The sequence below is a fragment of the Panthera tigris genome, chromosome F2 (assembly GCF_018350195.1).
Source record: "Panthera tigris isolate Pti1 chromosome F2, P.tigris_Pti1_mat1.1, whole genome shotgun sequence".
Taxonomy (NCBI): Eukaryota; Metazoa; Chordata; class Mammalia; order Carnivora; family Felidae; genus Panthera; species Panthera tigris.
The window spans coordinates 30212271-30227722 of record NC_056676.1 but is presented as its reverse complement, the minus strand read 5'-3'; the positions used below and the strand labels follow the sequence as shown (position 1 = coordinate 30227722).

The window sequence follows — 15452 nt, the reverse complement described above, 5'->3', positions numbered from 1 at the left end:
GAAGCATTTTTCTCTCTGTTGGACTTTCCTTTAGTTACAGCTTTTTTCTTTTAATGTTTAACATATACTACACTTCACCTGTTGAAGGCAAAACAAACAAGCCATGTGGTTTTCTGCAAAATCAGGATATCAAATTTTGACAGGCAAGGAGGGTAAAAAGCTAATTGTAATGTGGGACTAATAATGATAGATGGCTAAGCCTTTTTAAAGGTACCAGGAACTCTTGAAAAGCTATTAGAAAAGTAGAGAAGGTCACTGAATCTTAGGATTGTACCAAGAGCTCTTTGAATGGTGATCATGGTGGTAGTTGACAGTGAACTGTCTCCACCATCACTTTGTGCCTTGGGCCTAGAGAGGCTGACTGCTTGCTTTGAACTGATGAAGTTTTTTACAGTGAACCAGGCCCAGAAGTATTCACCAGTGATCTGGGAGAAAGGCAACGAAGAAGGGAATGGAAGAAGAGTGGTATGAAATGCTTTGGAGGCAAATTTCATGAACATAGGTTCCCAAACATTAAAGAGGTAGTAAGAGTAATAAAAAGAATTGAAAAAGAACACACAAAAGAAGGAATAGATGAAACTAATATTACACTGATGTTAACTGGAATTTAAATAAAGACTAAAAACTGTAAAGATAACCTTTTTCAAACTGGTATGACTGAGACACCACAACCCCCTCAAAAAAAACCTGGTATTTATTAAAATACTCTTAAAACTCATTTATGCATCGCCAGAGCTTAAACATTATGGTTCTGCGACAGAGTAAAGGAAACTGAAAGTGTTAAAATACTATGATTGACCCTAGTACATATTGCTGTACTAGTTTTACAGGAATTCTTGTATGAGATATAACCATTTTCCATATTTGGTTTGATTTTAGGTGAGCCATTTGACTTGATGTCACGAAGAATAATTGCTGCAAATAGTAAAACATTAGCAGAAAGGATAGCCAGAGAAATTCAAGTAGTACCGTTTCAAAGAGATGATGAAGATTAACTGCAACAGCCTCGTGTATTCAGTCACGGTTCCATCGCCCCTGTATTTGCTGACACACTGATGATGTTATAAAATTTAGGACGTTTATTTCAGATGTATGATTGGCTTAAGTTGTCTTTGATATCCAGATTAAAAAATTGCAGTTTGTTGTATATTTTACTAAGACTAGGTATGCGAGAATACATGAAATGTTGCATTGTTTTAACAAACTTTGCTTGTGAGAGTGCACTTTGGGAAAGATATACAGGTAGTTGATAAGACAGTATCATCGATTGAAATAGCAGTTTAGAGTTTCTAAGTATATATGAGCCTCTGAAATTCTGACTGTGTACATAAGCATTCTTAACTACAAAGTCAACTTTTTGGAAAAAATTTTCTTTAGTTCCCAAAGCCATATTTAATTAAATTTGTAAGAATTAATGGGTCCTTCCTAGACCAAGGTTTTTTTTCTTTGCAGAGAACCTTGTTTTATTCATCAGTGTACACGTAGCTCCTAGCAGAGTATTTGTTAAACACGGGCGGTCTAAAAATAAGCATTCAAAAGATATTTTGAAGGTAGCAATTCCTAGTTATACATAAAGCAATGAGCTCACCCTTTATTTTTACTTCAGGTGTTAAAGATGATCTCATCCTTTTCATATTTTACGATATCATTCCTTTTAACTCTTCACATTGCCATATCATTTCAATTCCTGTACCATCAGGTATCCTTTCTACTTGTGGGCATTTCTGCAGTTAATGTTTTCCAAGACACTACAGTATTTGTTTGGAATCTTTTAAAGTCCCAATGTTTAAAAAAAGAAGTTTCAAAACATTATCAGGCATCTAATTTAAATTCTATAATTAGAGTATCAAATTGTACTAAATTCAGGGGCTCCTGGGTGACTCAGTTGGTTAAGCGTCCGACCTCGGCTCAGGTCGTGATCTCACGGTTCGTGGGTTCAAGCCCTGCAGCGGGCTCTGTGCTGACAGCTCAGAGCCTAGAGCCTGCTACAGATTCTGTGTCTCCCTCATGCACTCTCTCAAAAACAACCAAACATTTAAAAAAACTGTACTAAATTCAATATTAATGTTTGAAAGTTGTTCCTACTGATCTTGTTGCGCACAGGAGACCTACAATCTGGCAGGTAAACTGTATTATTAATTGAATGGTGTTTTTTTTCCCCAAACTCCTTAATTTTGTTGCCACTGGATTCTATTCAGTCTTTAAATATTCCTTACTAGTCTTTGTCTTAGGAAACTCAAAGAAAATTGTTCTGGTTCATAAACATTTTAAATAAGGTCAACTGACTGCTTAGCCTTGTCCTTTGACACTTGAATAGACTATTAATTTTTGTTAGTCTCATGTGAACCTTGTATTTGATAAAAGGAAAAGTACATTTATAAAGTTTAAGGTAGGGGATTATTGTGCACTTCAATATACTAAGATTTGAGTATTGTAATTATTTACTGTTGGTCATGTGCAGTAAAAATATACTGTATTCTGTGGTTAATTTTGCAATTAAATTTAAGATTCATAAAATTTTAAGTATAACTGAACCTTGTTAAAGTTTATAGTTTATGTTTGAGATTTGTGTTGAGTTGTAAATGTTGACACTTGCAGTTGTGGCTGAATGTATGTTCTTGGTTTTTTTTTTGTCTATAGTTTTCTCAACTTTTCTAAAAGTCTTTTAGAATAATTTTCCAAAAAGTAGCTTTTTTTCCCCCTAAATGCAATTAATTTGTGGCTGAAATTTCTTTAGACATTGAAAAAAAGAGGTTTGACAAGTGAGTTATCTGCCAATAGTTTGTAAACCTTCTAGCAGTTTCTTCTAGTATTTACCTTCATCATTTCAAAGGTATATTAAAGGATATTTAAAGGATGTATTTAAAGGCTATATTCTGCTATATATTTGACTTTATTCATTATTTAAACTTGCTGTTATGGAAGATGGGGATTTTGTACTTCTAACTCCCCCTTGAGCTACCTTTACATCCTCCTTTTCATCCTCTTATAGTAATTACTAATTTACTTAATATAATCTTTGTTATTAAGTTTATATTCAGTGTTCAAGGACTTTCATTCACTGATTAACCAACTAGTATGCTATGATTATATCTTCTTACCTGTGTAATTTTTGTTCTTCCTGAGATTAACACATCGTCCCCAAGATTATAAAACCTCTTTATTAACTGCTTTCTTTTCCTCCTATAGATGCATCTTTTGGGGCCCTTTTCCATCTCTTCCAGTCTGAATTGGTTACTAAGTGTGTTCATAGTAGTCCTCCTGGGGCTTCTCTTTGCTTCTCTTATGTTCAGTCATCTGTGTCCTTGATTTTTTTTGTGGCAGTCCCTTATTTTGCTGAGCCCATCTTCCAGGGGTTTTCTCTGAAAATGCACTTGAGAGGGAAAGTTTTGAAATCTCACAAGAAAATGTCTATTCCTTCATTGATAGTTTGGCTAGGTCTAGAATGCTAGGTTGAAAACAGTTTTCCCTCAGAATTTGCCTCACTCTCTTTTGTTCAAAATTATTGATGAACAGTCTTTGAATTTGCAATCCATTAACAAGTAGTCCTTTTCTTTTTTTGAAGTATATTTATTTTGAGAGTGTATGAGCAGGGGAGGGGTGGAGAGAGAGAATCCCAATGAGGGGCTCCATCTCACTAATTGTGAGATCATGACCTGAGCTGAAACCAAGAGGCAGGTGCTTAACTGAGCCAACCAGGTGCCCCACAAGTCTTTTTTATTGAAGATCTTAGAAAACTCCAGAAATCAAAAGAAAATCCTGAATTTCCTGGGGATAAGATTTGTCTTTTTTTTTTTCCCCATCCATTGTGCTAATTATTCACATCCTTTCATTCTGGAAAGTTTAAGTCCTTTACTGTTTGGCTGCTTTAATACTTTCCTCTCTTCCTCATACTCTGTCCTCTTTTTCTGGAATTTCTCATATTTAGGTATTGGACCTCCTATGTTCATCGTCTTGTTTTCTCTAACTTCTTTGCTTTTGTTTCCAAAGGATTTCCTTATCTTCCAGTCCTTCTATTAGCTTTTTTTTTTTTAATGTTACTCTATCCCTTTATTCCCTACATTGTCCCTTTCAAGTTCCTCTGTTTTCAGAGTTTTTTTTTTTTGTTATGAAAATATTAAAATTTGTGGGTTGCATGTCAAGCACTGCTGATAGGGAAATCTATAGTCAAATACAAGGCAAGAAAACAGTATAAGGATTGAGTGGAGAAATAAAATTAATTCACAGTCAATGGGATGGAAGACCCTTTTGGATTTTCTAAGTAGACAAAACTTTCTAATTAGTGTTTTTGGTGGTGTTACTAGAGGTAAGGTCAATGCAAAAATCAGTGTAAGGTAATCCTATGTATAAGCCACACCTAAGATAATATTTAATGAAATACATAATATTTTAAAAACTATCAGCTACCTAGGAATTAGTCTCATTAGACTAATGAAAGATGTGCAAGAGCTCTACACAGAAAAACAAAATTACTGAGAAATTTCTGAACTCTGAATAGAGTAATAATACACGTTGGTTTGAACACTAGTTTTTAGATATTCTTGTTAAATTGATGTAGATTCAGTGAAATCGACCAAAATCCTAATATTTTGGTGAGGACATAAGGTGGGAGGGTTAACAACTTACATGGAAATATAGAGAGCCAAAAATAGCAAAGACCATCTTAAAGCACAATAGTGAAGTTAGAAGACTACACCGCTAGGTATCAAAACTTGTTACAGAGCTACTGTAATTAGGGCTATTAGCACAAGGATAGACAAATAGAAAATGGAATAGTGTTCAGAAATAGACTCAAACACAAACTAGATAGCTCTATGATAATTGTCAATGTAGTACAGGAAGGAAAAGATGATCTTTTCAGTAAGTGTATGGAATCAATATGAGCATCCAAAGGGGGAAAAAGCTTGATCACATCATGCACAAAAATCATAAATATGAAAAATAAAGCTTCTTGGAAGATAGAATATTTTCCTGTCCTTGGTAAGTAATGATTTGGTAAACAGGACACACAACATTAGCCGTACAGGAAGATTGATTAATTGGGCCACATTAGGAATTTTTATCATCTAAACATACTAGTAGGAGGTTCAGAGGGCAACCTCCAAAGTTTTCAATAATATGTCTGACAGATTCTTTCCAGATTATATAAATCACTCCTACTTATCAATGAAAAAGTGTAATTGGGACTCTGGTACAAGACAGCTATATAGGAAGACCCTGAACTCCCCTCTTCCACATACCATATCTATACCTATATGTAAACCAATTCCTCCTGAAGAACTGAGGGCTGACTAAACAGCTTCTGCACAACAAAAGATAGACCACCTAGGGAATGGCAAGAGAGAGACACGGTAATGAAGGGAACCTAACCCCACCCCCACCCCCACCCCCCGCCTCCACCCCCAGGCACACACTGAGGTGGGGAGGGATAGTACTGAGGGACTATGAGCAGGTTTTCTGCGGGGGGGGGGGGGGGGGGGGCAGAAAAAAACAATGGTTTAAAAGAGCAACTAGAATAGAACTAGCCCTAGAATCCTGCCAGATACCAGGGTTGCTACTGGAACTCTCCAGGTCAAAGGGGCTGGTGAGCACCATGATTCATCTCCTTTCACCTTGATAGGATGGAGGAGAAGCAAAATCTAGGTGCCAGAGCTGGCCTCCTCCCTCATGTGCTCCTCGTCCCTAGCCTGTACCAGCCCTAGGTGTCCCACCAATGTGTGTACCAGCAGGATACACACTGGGACACCCCTAGTAAGTGCTCACTATGGCTCTGGCTGCTAGACCAAGGTGCAACAGGCACAAGCTACCCCAGAACTCTCTAGAGACCACTTTGACTCTAAGTGGCCTCCTAGGGCATCTCTGGCACAGTACTTTGGGACTTCCTTGCTCACCTCTGCTTCAGCCACCCCACCAAGTAGTCCCTTACACACCTGATTGGCACTGGCCTTGGCTCCAGTCACTCTGCCTGGGCATCCTCTTGTGCTGAGCGCACTCTGGCTGGCACCACTTCAGCTTCAGCTGTATTCCCAGGGTCTCCCCCCCCCCCCCCACAGTATGGAGTGCCCCAGGACCCTCCAGTCTATGCCCCCCTCAGTTTCAGCTAACCCACTAGGGTACCCCTGTGGTACGTGCCAAGAACTTCCTGTCCTGGGCCTCACCTTGGCTCCAACTGACCTGCCAGGGTGCCCTGTGTGTGTGGAGAACCCTGGGAAAACCTGGGCTGCACCCACTTCAGCTATCTTGCCAGACTGTCTTCTACACAGAGAATCCAGAGAGTGCCCCATCCCATGCCCACCTTAGCTTTAGCTGTCCTACAAGAGCACTCCCTATGCAGAGAGCCCCAGAATCGCCCCAGTTCATGCCCACTTAAGCTCTAGCCATCCCACCAGGGCAGTGCCAGCAGAGTATGCAGGGACCCCTATGCCAGCCAGCCAAAGTTACCAGGCACACAATATGCACAGGGGATGACCATACACAAGACCATTCCTTCAAGTTTAGGAGAAATAGCTATGTTTCATAGAAACAAACACATTCAAGCAAAATAGGGAGACAGGAGAATATGCTCCAAATGAAAGAACAAGATAACCTCCCGCAGAAAATTAAAAAAAAATTAATGTTTTATTTATTCTTGAGAGAGAGAGAGAGAGCATGAGTAGGGGAGGAACAGAGAGGGGACATAGAATCTGAAGCAGGCTCCAGGCTCTGAGCTGTCAGCACAAGCACAGAGCCTGACACGGGCTTGAACTCACAAGCCATGACATCATGACCTGAGCCCAAGTCGAAAGCTTTACTGACTGAGCAATCCAGGCACCCCAAACCCCCCTCCCCCAGAAAACTAAATGAAACAAGGATAAACAATATGCCTGCTCAGAGTTAAAATAATGATTTTAAAGATGCTCACAAGATTGGAAAAGAATGTAAGAACGACGTGAGAACTTCAACAAAGAGATAAAAAGAATATAAGAACCAGGGTTGAAGAATACAATAATTGAAAAATACACTAAAGGGAATCAACAGATTAGTGGATGCAGAAGAGTGGAACATCAATTTGGAAGACAGGGTAATGGAAAGCACCAAAGCTGAACAGCAAAAAGAAAAAAGTCTAAAAACTGAGATTAGGTTAAGGGAGCTTTTGGACAACATCAACTGAACATTTACATTTTGGGGTCCCAGAAGGAAAAAAGAGAGAAAGGGGCAGAAAACTTATTTGAAAGAAATAATGGCTGAAAACTTCCCTAACCTAGGGAAGGAAATAGATATCCAGTTCAGGAAGCACAAAGAGTTCCAAACAAGATGAGCCCTAGGAGGTCCACACCACAAAACATAATAGTTAAAATAGCAAAGGTTAAAGGTAAACCAAGAATTTTTAGAGCATCAAGAGAGAGGCAAAAATGTATAGACAGGGAAATTCCATAAGGCTATCAGCTTATTTTTCAGCAGAAATTTTACAGACCAGAAGGGAGTGGCATGATATATTCAAATTGCTGAAAGGAAAAAAACCTACAACCTTCTACCTGGAAGCTTATTCAGAATTGAAAGAAAGATAAGTTTCACAAACAAAGGTTAAAGGAATTCATCACCACTAAATAAGTCTTACAAGATGTTAGAGGGAATTCTTCAAGTGGAAAAGAAAAGGCCATAATTAAAAGAAAATTATGAACAAAAAGATACAAAATATGAAAACATATATACATAAAATGTGGAGGAGGGAGGAAAAAGTTCTTTTAGAATAAGTTCAAACTTAAATGACCATTAACTTAATATAGACTGCTGTATACTTAGGATCCCATATATGAACCTCATTGTAACCACAAACCCAAAACCTATAGTAGGTACACAAAAGGTAAAGTGAAAGAAAGCCAAACAACACTATAGAGAGTTATCAATTACAAGGGAGGAAAGCAAAGAAGAAAGGAAAAGACTATAGAAAAGAAAGAAAAACCAGAAAATAACAACATGTCAATAAATACATACCTATGAATAATTATTTTAAATGTAAGTGGCCCAAATGCTTCAGTCAAAAGATATAAGTGGCAGAATACATTAAAACACAAGACCCATTTATGCCTACAAGAGACTACAGACCTAAAGACACATACAAACTGAAAGCAAAAGGATCGAAAAAGATATACCAAGTAAATAGAAGCAGAAATTGGAAAAAAAACCAAAACAAACAATAACAAAACCACGCCAGGGTAGCACTACTTACATCGCACAAAGTAGACTTCAAAACAAAGACTGTAGCAAGAGACAAAGGAAGGGCATTACATAATGATAAAGGAATTAATCCAACAATGGAATATAATAGGTGTAAATATGCGCCCAATATTGGAGCATAAAGCAATTATTAACAGACCTATAAAGGAAGAAATTGACATTAATATAATAATAGTAGGGGACTTCAACACCCTACTTACATCAATGAATAGATGATACAGGCAGAAAATCAATAAGGAAACAGTGTCTTTGAATGACACATTAGAACTGATGGAATTAACAGATATAGACAGAACATTCCATCAAAAACAACAGAATACACATTCTTCTGAAGTGCACATAGAACATTCCCCATCATAGATCACACATTAGGCCACAAAACAAATATCAATAAATTGAAGAATATTGAAATCATATTTTGAAATCATATTATGAAATCATATTATGCAACTTTCCTGCCCACAGTGGTATGAAAAAATCTAGGGGAAAAAAAACACACATGAAGGCTAAACAACATGCTATTAAACAGGAGATGGGTCAAAGAAATCTAAGAGGAAATCAAAAGATACATGGAGACAAATAAAAATAAAAACAGTCCAGGGGTGCCTGGGTGGGTCAGTAGGTTAAGCGTCCAACTTCGGCTCAGGTCATGATCTGTGCATGGTTCATGAGTTCAAACTCTACCTCAGAGCCTGGAGCCTGCTTCCGATTCTGTGTCTCCCTCTCTCTCTGCCCCTCCCTTGTTTGTGCATTCTCTCTCTCAAAGAAATAAATAAGCATTTTAAAAAAGTAATTAATTAATTAATTTAAAAACTTACAAAAAGTCCAAAGTATTTGGGAGACAGAGAAACAGTTGTAAAAGGGAAACTTATAGTGATACAGGCCTACCTCATGAAACAAGAAAAATCTCAAATAAACAAACCAAGGAGGGAAATAATAAGGATCAGAGCAGAAATAAATGAAATAAAGAATAAAAAACTAGGTCAATGAAACCAAGAGTTGGTTCTTTGGAAAGACAAACAAAATTGATAAATCTTTAGCCAGACCAAGAAAAAAAGGGATAGGACACAAATAAGTAAAATCAGAAATGAGAGAAGTAACAACCAACACAACAAAATACAAAGGATTATGAGACTGATGTATAATTTTATGTTAACAAGTTGGGCAACCTAGAAAATAGAAACATGCAATCTTCCAAAACTGGGAAAAAACAGAAAATCTGAACAAGCCAATTACTAGTAATGAAATCAAATCAGTAATCAAAAAACTGCAAACAAACAAAAGTCCAAGACCAATTGGGAGGGAAGAGTGGAGCAGGAGGACCCTAAGCTCACCCTGTTCCAGAAAGCAATCCAAAGACTGGAAGAACAAACTTCACAAATAAATGTAGAGAAGAAACCACATTGGAGAGGTGGTGACTGGGAGCTGCCTGCAGGAGGGAGGGAGCTGTGGGCATGGAGAGGGGAAAGCACCAGGGAGCCCATACAGGGAAAACAAATCTCCAAGATGTCTGGCCTTGAAACCAGAGGGGCTGAATTCTGGGAGTTTGTGTAATCAGCAGGACTTAGAGCCTGGAGCTTTAAAAGTCAGCTGACTTGATAGTGGGAGAGCCAAGAGGGCAAGTGATAACTGGGTCACCACTCTTAAAGAGACAATAGCCCACAGAGAGGCAACATAGAATCAACAGTTTGCACAATGCCTGGGACAAATGGGAGGGATATCTGTTTATAAGGATTTTGGAACATGTTGAGGGACTTCTTCAGGAACAAAGAAGCTGGTAAGTGCCATTTTATTCCCCCACGCCCCCAGCATAAACACAGAACCACCTGCAGGAGGCAACCCTCTACAGACACTTGCTACTTAATCTGCTAGCAGTGTACCCCACCCATGAGTTCTCCCAAGGACTTGCCCACTCTAAACCGGCTGGCCTTGACCCTAGGCTCAGTGCAAAAAAAATTTTTTTAACACCAAGCACATCTCACATAGCCACTCCCTCCATGCTCCATGCTCCTGGTGGCCATTGCAATCTGGAGCATCTGGCCTAGGACTAGCAGCTCAGCACAAATTTTGCTAACATGGCCAGCCCACCCCTGAGCCCTTCTGCAGTCTCCTGCCTCAGAACCAGCCTGCTTGGGTCTTACTAACATCGGAAAGAGCAAGCATGGCCCACAACAGGCACAGAGTCAGTGCAGAAGTCTACACTGAATAGAAAAGAGACTCCTACACCAAGATGCAGGCAACACACATAGGAGATTCCCCTGAAGTGTCAGGTTCTGGTGAACAGGGGACCCTGCGTTGTAGGACTCTACAGAACCTCTTCTCCATAAAGCCACTACTCTCAAGAGCAGAAGATACAGCCTGACTTTCCTAACACAAAGAAACAGACACAAAAAGGAATACAAAATGAGAGAGAAATATATCCTAAATGAAAGAACATGACAAAAATCAGAGTAGGAGATCTAAGCAAAACAGAAATAAGTAGAATGCTTAATAGAGAATTTAAAGTTATGATCATAAAGATTCTCACTGGACGTCAGAGGAGAGTGGACATCAGTGAGGCCCTTGGCAAAGAGATAAAAAAAAAAAGAGAGAGAGAGAAATAGAGATGAAGAACTCAATAATTGAAACTAAAAATACAATAGATGAAATAAACAGTAGGCTACAGAAAGCAGAGGAACATTATCAGTGACCTGACCTGGAGGATAGAGTAATGGAGAACACTCAAGCTGAACAGATGAGAGACAAATAAATACTGAATAATGAGAAAAGACTTAGAGAACTCAGTGACTCCATCAGGCATAACATTCACATTATAGGGATCCCAGAAGAAGAGAGAAAGAGGGGCAGAAAATATATTTGAAGAAATAATAGCTGAAAATGTCCTAAATCTGGGGAGGGAAACAGAGATCAAGATTCAGATGGCACAGAGATTGCTAAACAAATTCAACTAACAGAAGTCCACACCAAGATACATGGTAATTAAAATGGCAATAATAATAATAATAATAATAATAATAATAAGGAAGAATTTTAAAGGTTGCCAGAGAAAAAAAGACAGTTACATACTAAGGAAATCCCAAAGGCTATCAGCTGATTTTTTCAGCAGAAACTTTGCAGGTCAGAAGGGAATGACAATATATTCATAGTGCTAAAAAGGTAAAATCTGCAGCCAAGAATACTCTATTCAACAAAGCTATCATTCAGAATAGAAGGAGAGATAGAGTTTCTCAGACAAACAAAAACTAAAGGAATTCATGACCACTAAACCAGCCCTACAAGAATTAGAGGAGTCTTTGTGTGGAAAGACCATAGGTGAGATTATAAAAAGTAAAAGGCACAAAAGCATATAAAAACTTTTCTGTAAAGATCAGTCAAGGGATTCATAAAATAAAAGGATATAAAACAGGATACCAAATATCTGAAACATTGAGGGGAGAGGAGTAAAGAAGTTCAAAAGTAAACAACCATGAGCTTAATATAGACTGCTATTCACAGAAGATGTTAATAAGCCCAATGGTAACCACGAGTCCAGAAACTGTAATAATATAAAAAATAAACAAATAAAGAGTAAGGAATCCAAGTGTATGACTAAAGAAAACCAACAAACTATGAAGGAGAAAGAGAGGAAAGGATCAGAAAGAAACTACAAAAACAACCACAAAAGGGGTTAAACTGGGTAGCTCAGTCAGTTAAGCATCCAATTTTGGCTCAGGTCATGAACTCACCACTAGTGGGTTCAAGCCCTGCGTTGGGTTCTGTGCTGACAGCTCAGAAACTGAGCCTGCTTCAGATTCTGTGTCTCCCTCTCCCTCTGTATCTCCCCTGCTCACTTACTCTCTCTCAAAAATAAATAAAAATATTTTAAAAAACCCACAAAAGAAGTAAAAAAACAAGGCAAATGCATATCTATCAATAATTACTTTGAATGTAAATGGACTAAATTCTCCAATCAAAAGACATAGCATGACAGAATTGATAAAAAAAAAAAAAGAGCCATCCATATGCTGCCTTCAAGAGACTCATTTCAGATCTAAAGATAACTTGCAGATTGTAAGTGAGGGAATGAGAAGTATTTATCATGCAAATGGATGTGAAAAGAAAGCAGGAGTAGCAATACTTACACTGGACAAAATAGACTTTAAAACAAAGTCTGTAAAAAAAGACAAAGACACTATATAATAATAGAGGGAACAGACTGACAAGAATATAAAACAATTGTAAATATTTATGCATCCAACATGGAAGCACCCAAACACATAAAACAGTTAATAACAAACATAAAGAAACTAATCACTAGTAATACAATAACAGTAGGGAAATTTAACTGCTCCCCCTCCCAATTACATCAACGGACAGATCATCCAAACAGAAAATCAGCAGTAAGGAAAGAGTGGCTTTGAATGGCACGCTGGACCAGATAGAGTTAACAGATAAATTCAGAACATTCGATCCTAAAACAGCAGAATACACATTCTTTTCAAGTGTACATAAAACATTCTCCAGAATAAATCACTTATTAGGCCACACAACAAGCCTCAATAAATTAAAAAAGATAGAAGCCATACCATGCATCTTTTCTGACCACAATGCTATGAAACTATAAATCAACCACAAAAAACAAAAACAAAGACAAAAAAACAAAAAAAAATCTGGAAGAAGCACAAATATATGGAGATTAAGTAATAGGCTACTAAACACTAAATGGGTCAACCAAGAAATCAAAGAAGAAATTAAAAGTACATGGGAACAAACAAAAATGAAAACACAATAGTCCAAAACCTTTGGCATGTAGCAAAAGCTGTTCTAATGAGGGAAGTTTATAGCAATAGAGTCCTACATCAAGAAGCAAGAAAAATCTCAAACAACCTAAGCTTAGACCTAAAGGAGCTAGAAAAACAACAAACAAAACCCCAAACAAGCAGAAGGAAAGAAATAATAAATATTAGAACAGAAATAAATGATATAGAAACAAAGAAACAAACAAAAACCAACCCAATAGATCAATGAAACCAGGAAATGGTTCTTTGAAAGGTCACAAAATTGATGCACATTTAGCCAGACTCATGAGAGAGAGAGAGAGAGAGAGAGAGAGAGAGAGAGAGAAAGGACCCTTTCAAGATCAAATCAAATCACAAATCACAAATGAAAAGGGATAAATAACAACCAACACCACAGAAATACAAGTAATTGTAAAAGAATATTATGAAAAACTATGTGCCAAAAAATTGGGCAATATAGAAGAAATGGATAAATTCCTAGAAACATATAACCTACCAAAACTGATGCAGGAAGAAATAGGAAATAAGAGCAAACTGATTACCAGCAAGGAGACTGAATCAGTAATCAACAGACTCCCAAGAAACAAAAGTCCAGGACCAGACAACTTCATAGGCAGAAGCTACCAAACATTTAAAAACGAGTTAATACCTATTCTTCTCAAAATATTCCAAAAAACAGAAGAGGAACAAAGACTTCTGAATTCATTCTGTGAGGCCGGTATCACCCTGATACCAAAACCAGATAAAGACACTACAAAAAAAGATCTACAGGCAAATATTTCTGATAATCATAGATGCAAAAATCCTCAACAAACTACTAAGAAATTGAATTCAGCTATACATTAAAAAAAAAAATTGTTCTCCATGATCAAGTGGGATTTATTTCCAGGATGCAAGTGTGGTCAATATTCACAAATCAATCAATGTGATACATAACATCAATAAGAGAAAAAATAAAAACCATATCACCACTTTGCTTTTGTCAAAGTATAGCATCAAAATAAAAGCCCTCAACAAAGTAGGTGTAGGGGGAACATACCTCAACACGATAAAAGTCATATTATGTAAAATTCACAGTTCATACTCCATTAGAAAAACAGATCTTTCCCCCTAAGGTCAGGAACAAGACCAAGATGTTCACTCTCGCCACTTTTAACCAACATAGTACTAGAAATCCTAGCCACAGCAATCAGACCACAACAACAACAGATCCAAATTGCTAAGAAAGAAGTAAGACTTTCACTATTTGCAGATAACATGATACCATATATAGAAAGCCCTAATTACTCCACCAAAAAAAAAAAATACTATAACTGATAAATGAACTCAGTAAAGTCACAGGATACAAAATCAATATGCAGAAATCTGTTGTATTTCTATACACCAATAATGAAGCAGCAGAAAGAGAAATTGAGAAAACAATCCCATTTACAACTACACCCAAAATACTAAGATACCTAGGAATAAACTTAACCCAAGAGGTGAAAGACCTGTACTCTGAAAACTATAAAATATTGATAAAAGAAATTGAAGATGACACACACAAATGGAAAGACTTTCCATTCTGATGGATTGGAAGCATATTGTTAAAATGTTTATACTATGCAAAGCAATCTACACATTTAACACAATTTATAAAAATATCAATAGCTTTTTTTTGCAGAACCAGAACAAACAATCCTGAAATTTATATGTAACCACAAAAGACCCCAATAAGCCAAAAACTATTTTGAAAAAGAAAAGCAAAGCTGGAAGTATCACAATTCCAGACTTCAAGTTATATTACAAAGCTGTAGTAATCAAAACAGTATGGTACTAGCATAAAGAAGACCTATAAATCAGTGGAACAGAACAAAAACTCAGAAATAAACCCACAATTATATGGTCAATTAAACTCTGACAAAGCAAGAAAGAATATTCAATGGGAAAAAGACAAAATGGTGCTGGGAAAACTGGTCAGCTACATGCAAAAGAATGAATCTGGACCACTTTCTTACACCATACACAAAAATAAATGCAAAATGGATTAAAGACCTAAATGTGAGACCTGAACCATAAAAATCCTAGAAATGAGCATGGGCAACAATATCTCTGATATTGACAGTAGCGACATTTTTCTAGATACATCTCCTGAGGCAAGGGGTATAAAAGTAAAATTAACCATTGGGACTACACCAAAATAAAAAGCTTCTGCTCAGCAAAGGAAACAAATCAACAAAAATAAAACACAACTACAATTGGAAGAAGATATTTGTAAATGACATATGCAATAAAGGATTAGTATCCAAAATATATAAAGAACTGATGCAACTCCACACCCCAAAACCAGTTAAGAAATGGGCAGAAGACACAAAGAGACATTTCTCCAAAGACAACATACAGATGGCCAGCAGAAACATGAAAAGATGCTCAATATCATTAGAGAACTGCAAATAAAAACTATAATGAAGTATCACC

The 15452-nt window shown here is 37.1% G+C and overlaps 1 protein-coding gene across 3 annotated transcripts in view; it reads left to right on the top strand.

Annotated features, from left to right (window-relative positions):
• Positions 1–1147, top strand: part of IMPA1 (inositol monophosphatase 1) — a 33112-nt gene extending 31965 nt beyond the window's left edge. For all 3 annotated transcript variants that reach the window (XM_007073789.3, XM_007073787.3, XM_007073788.2), the window contains exon 9: positions 880–1147. In XM_007073789.3, the coding sequence (XP_007073851.2) occupies positions 880–995 (116 nt within the window). In that variant the 3' untranslated portion in view covers positions 996–1147. The remainder of the gene's footprint in view (positions 1–879) is intronic.
• Positions 1148–15452: the final 14305 nt, after the last annotated feature.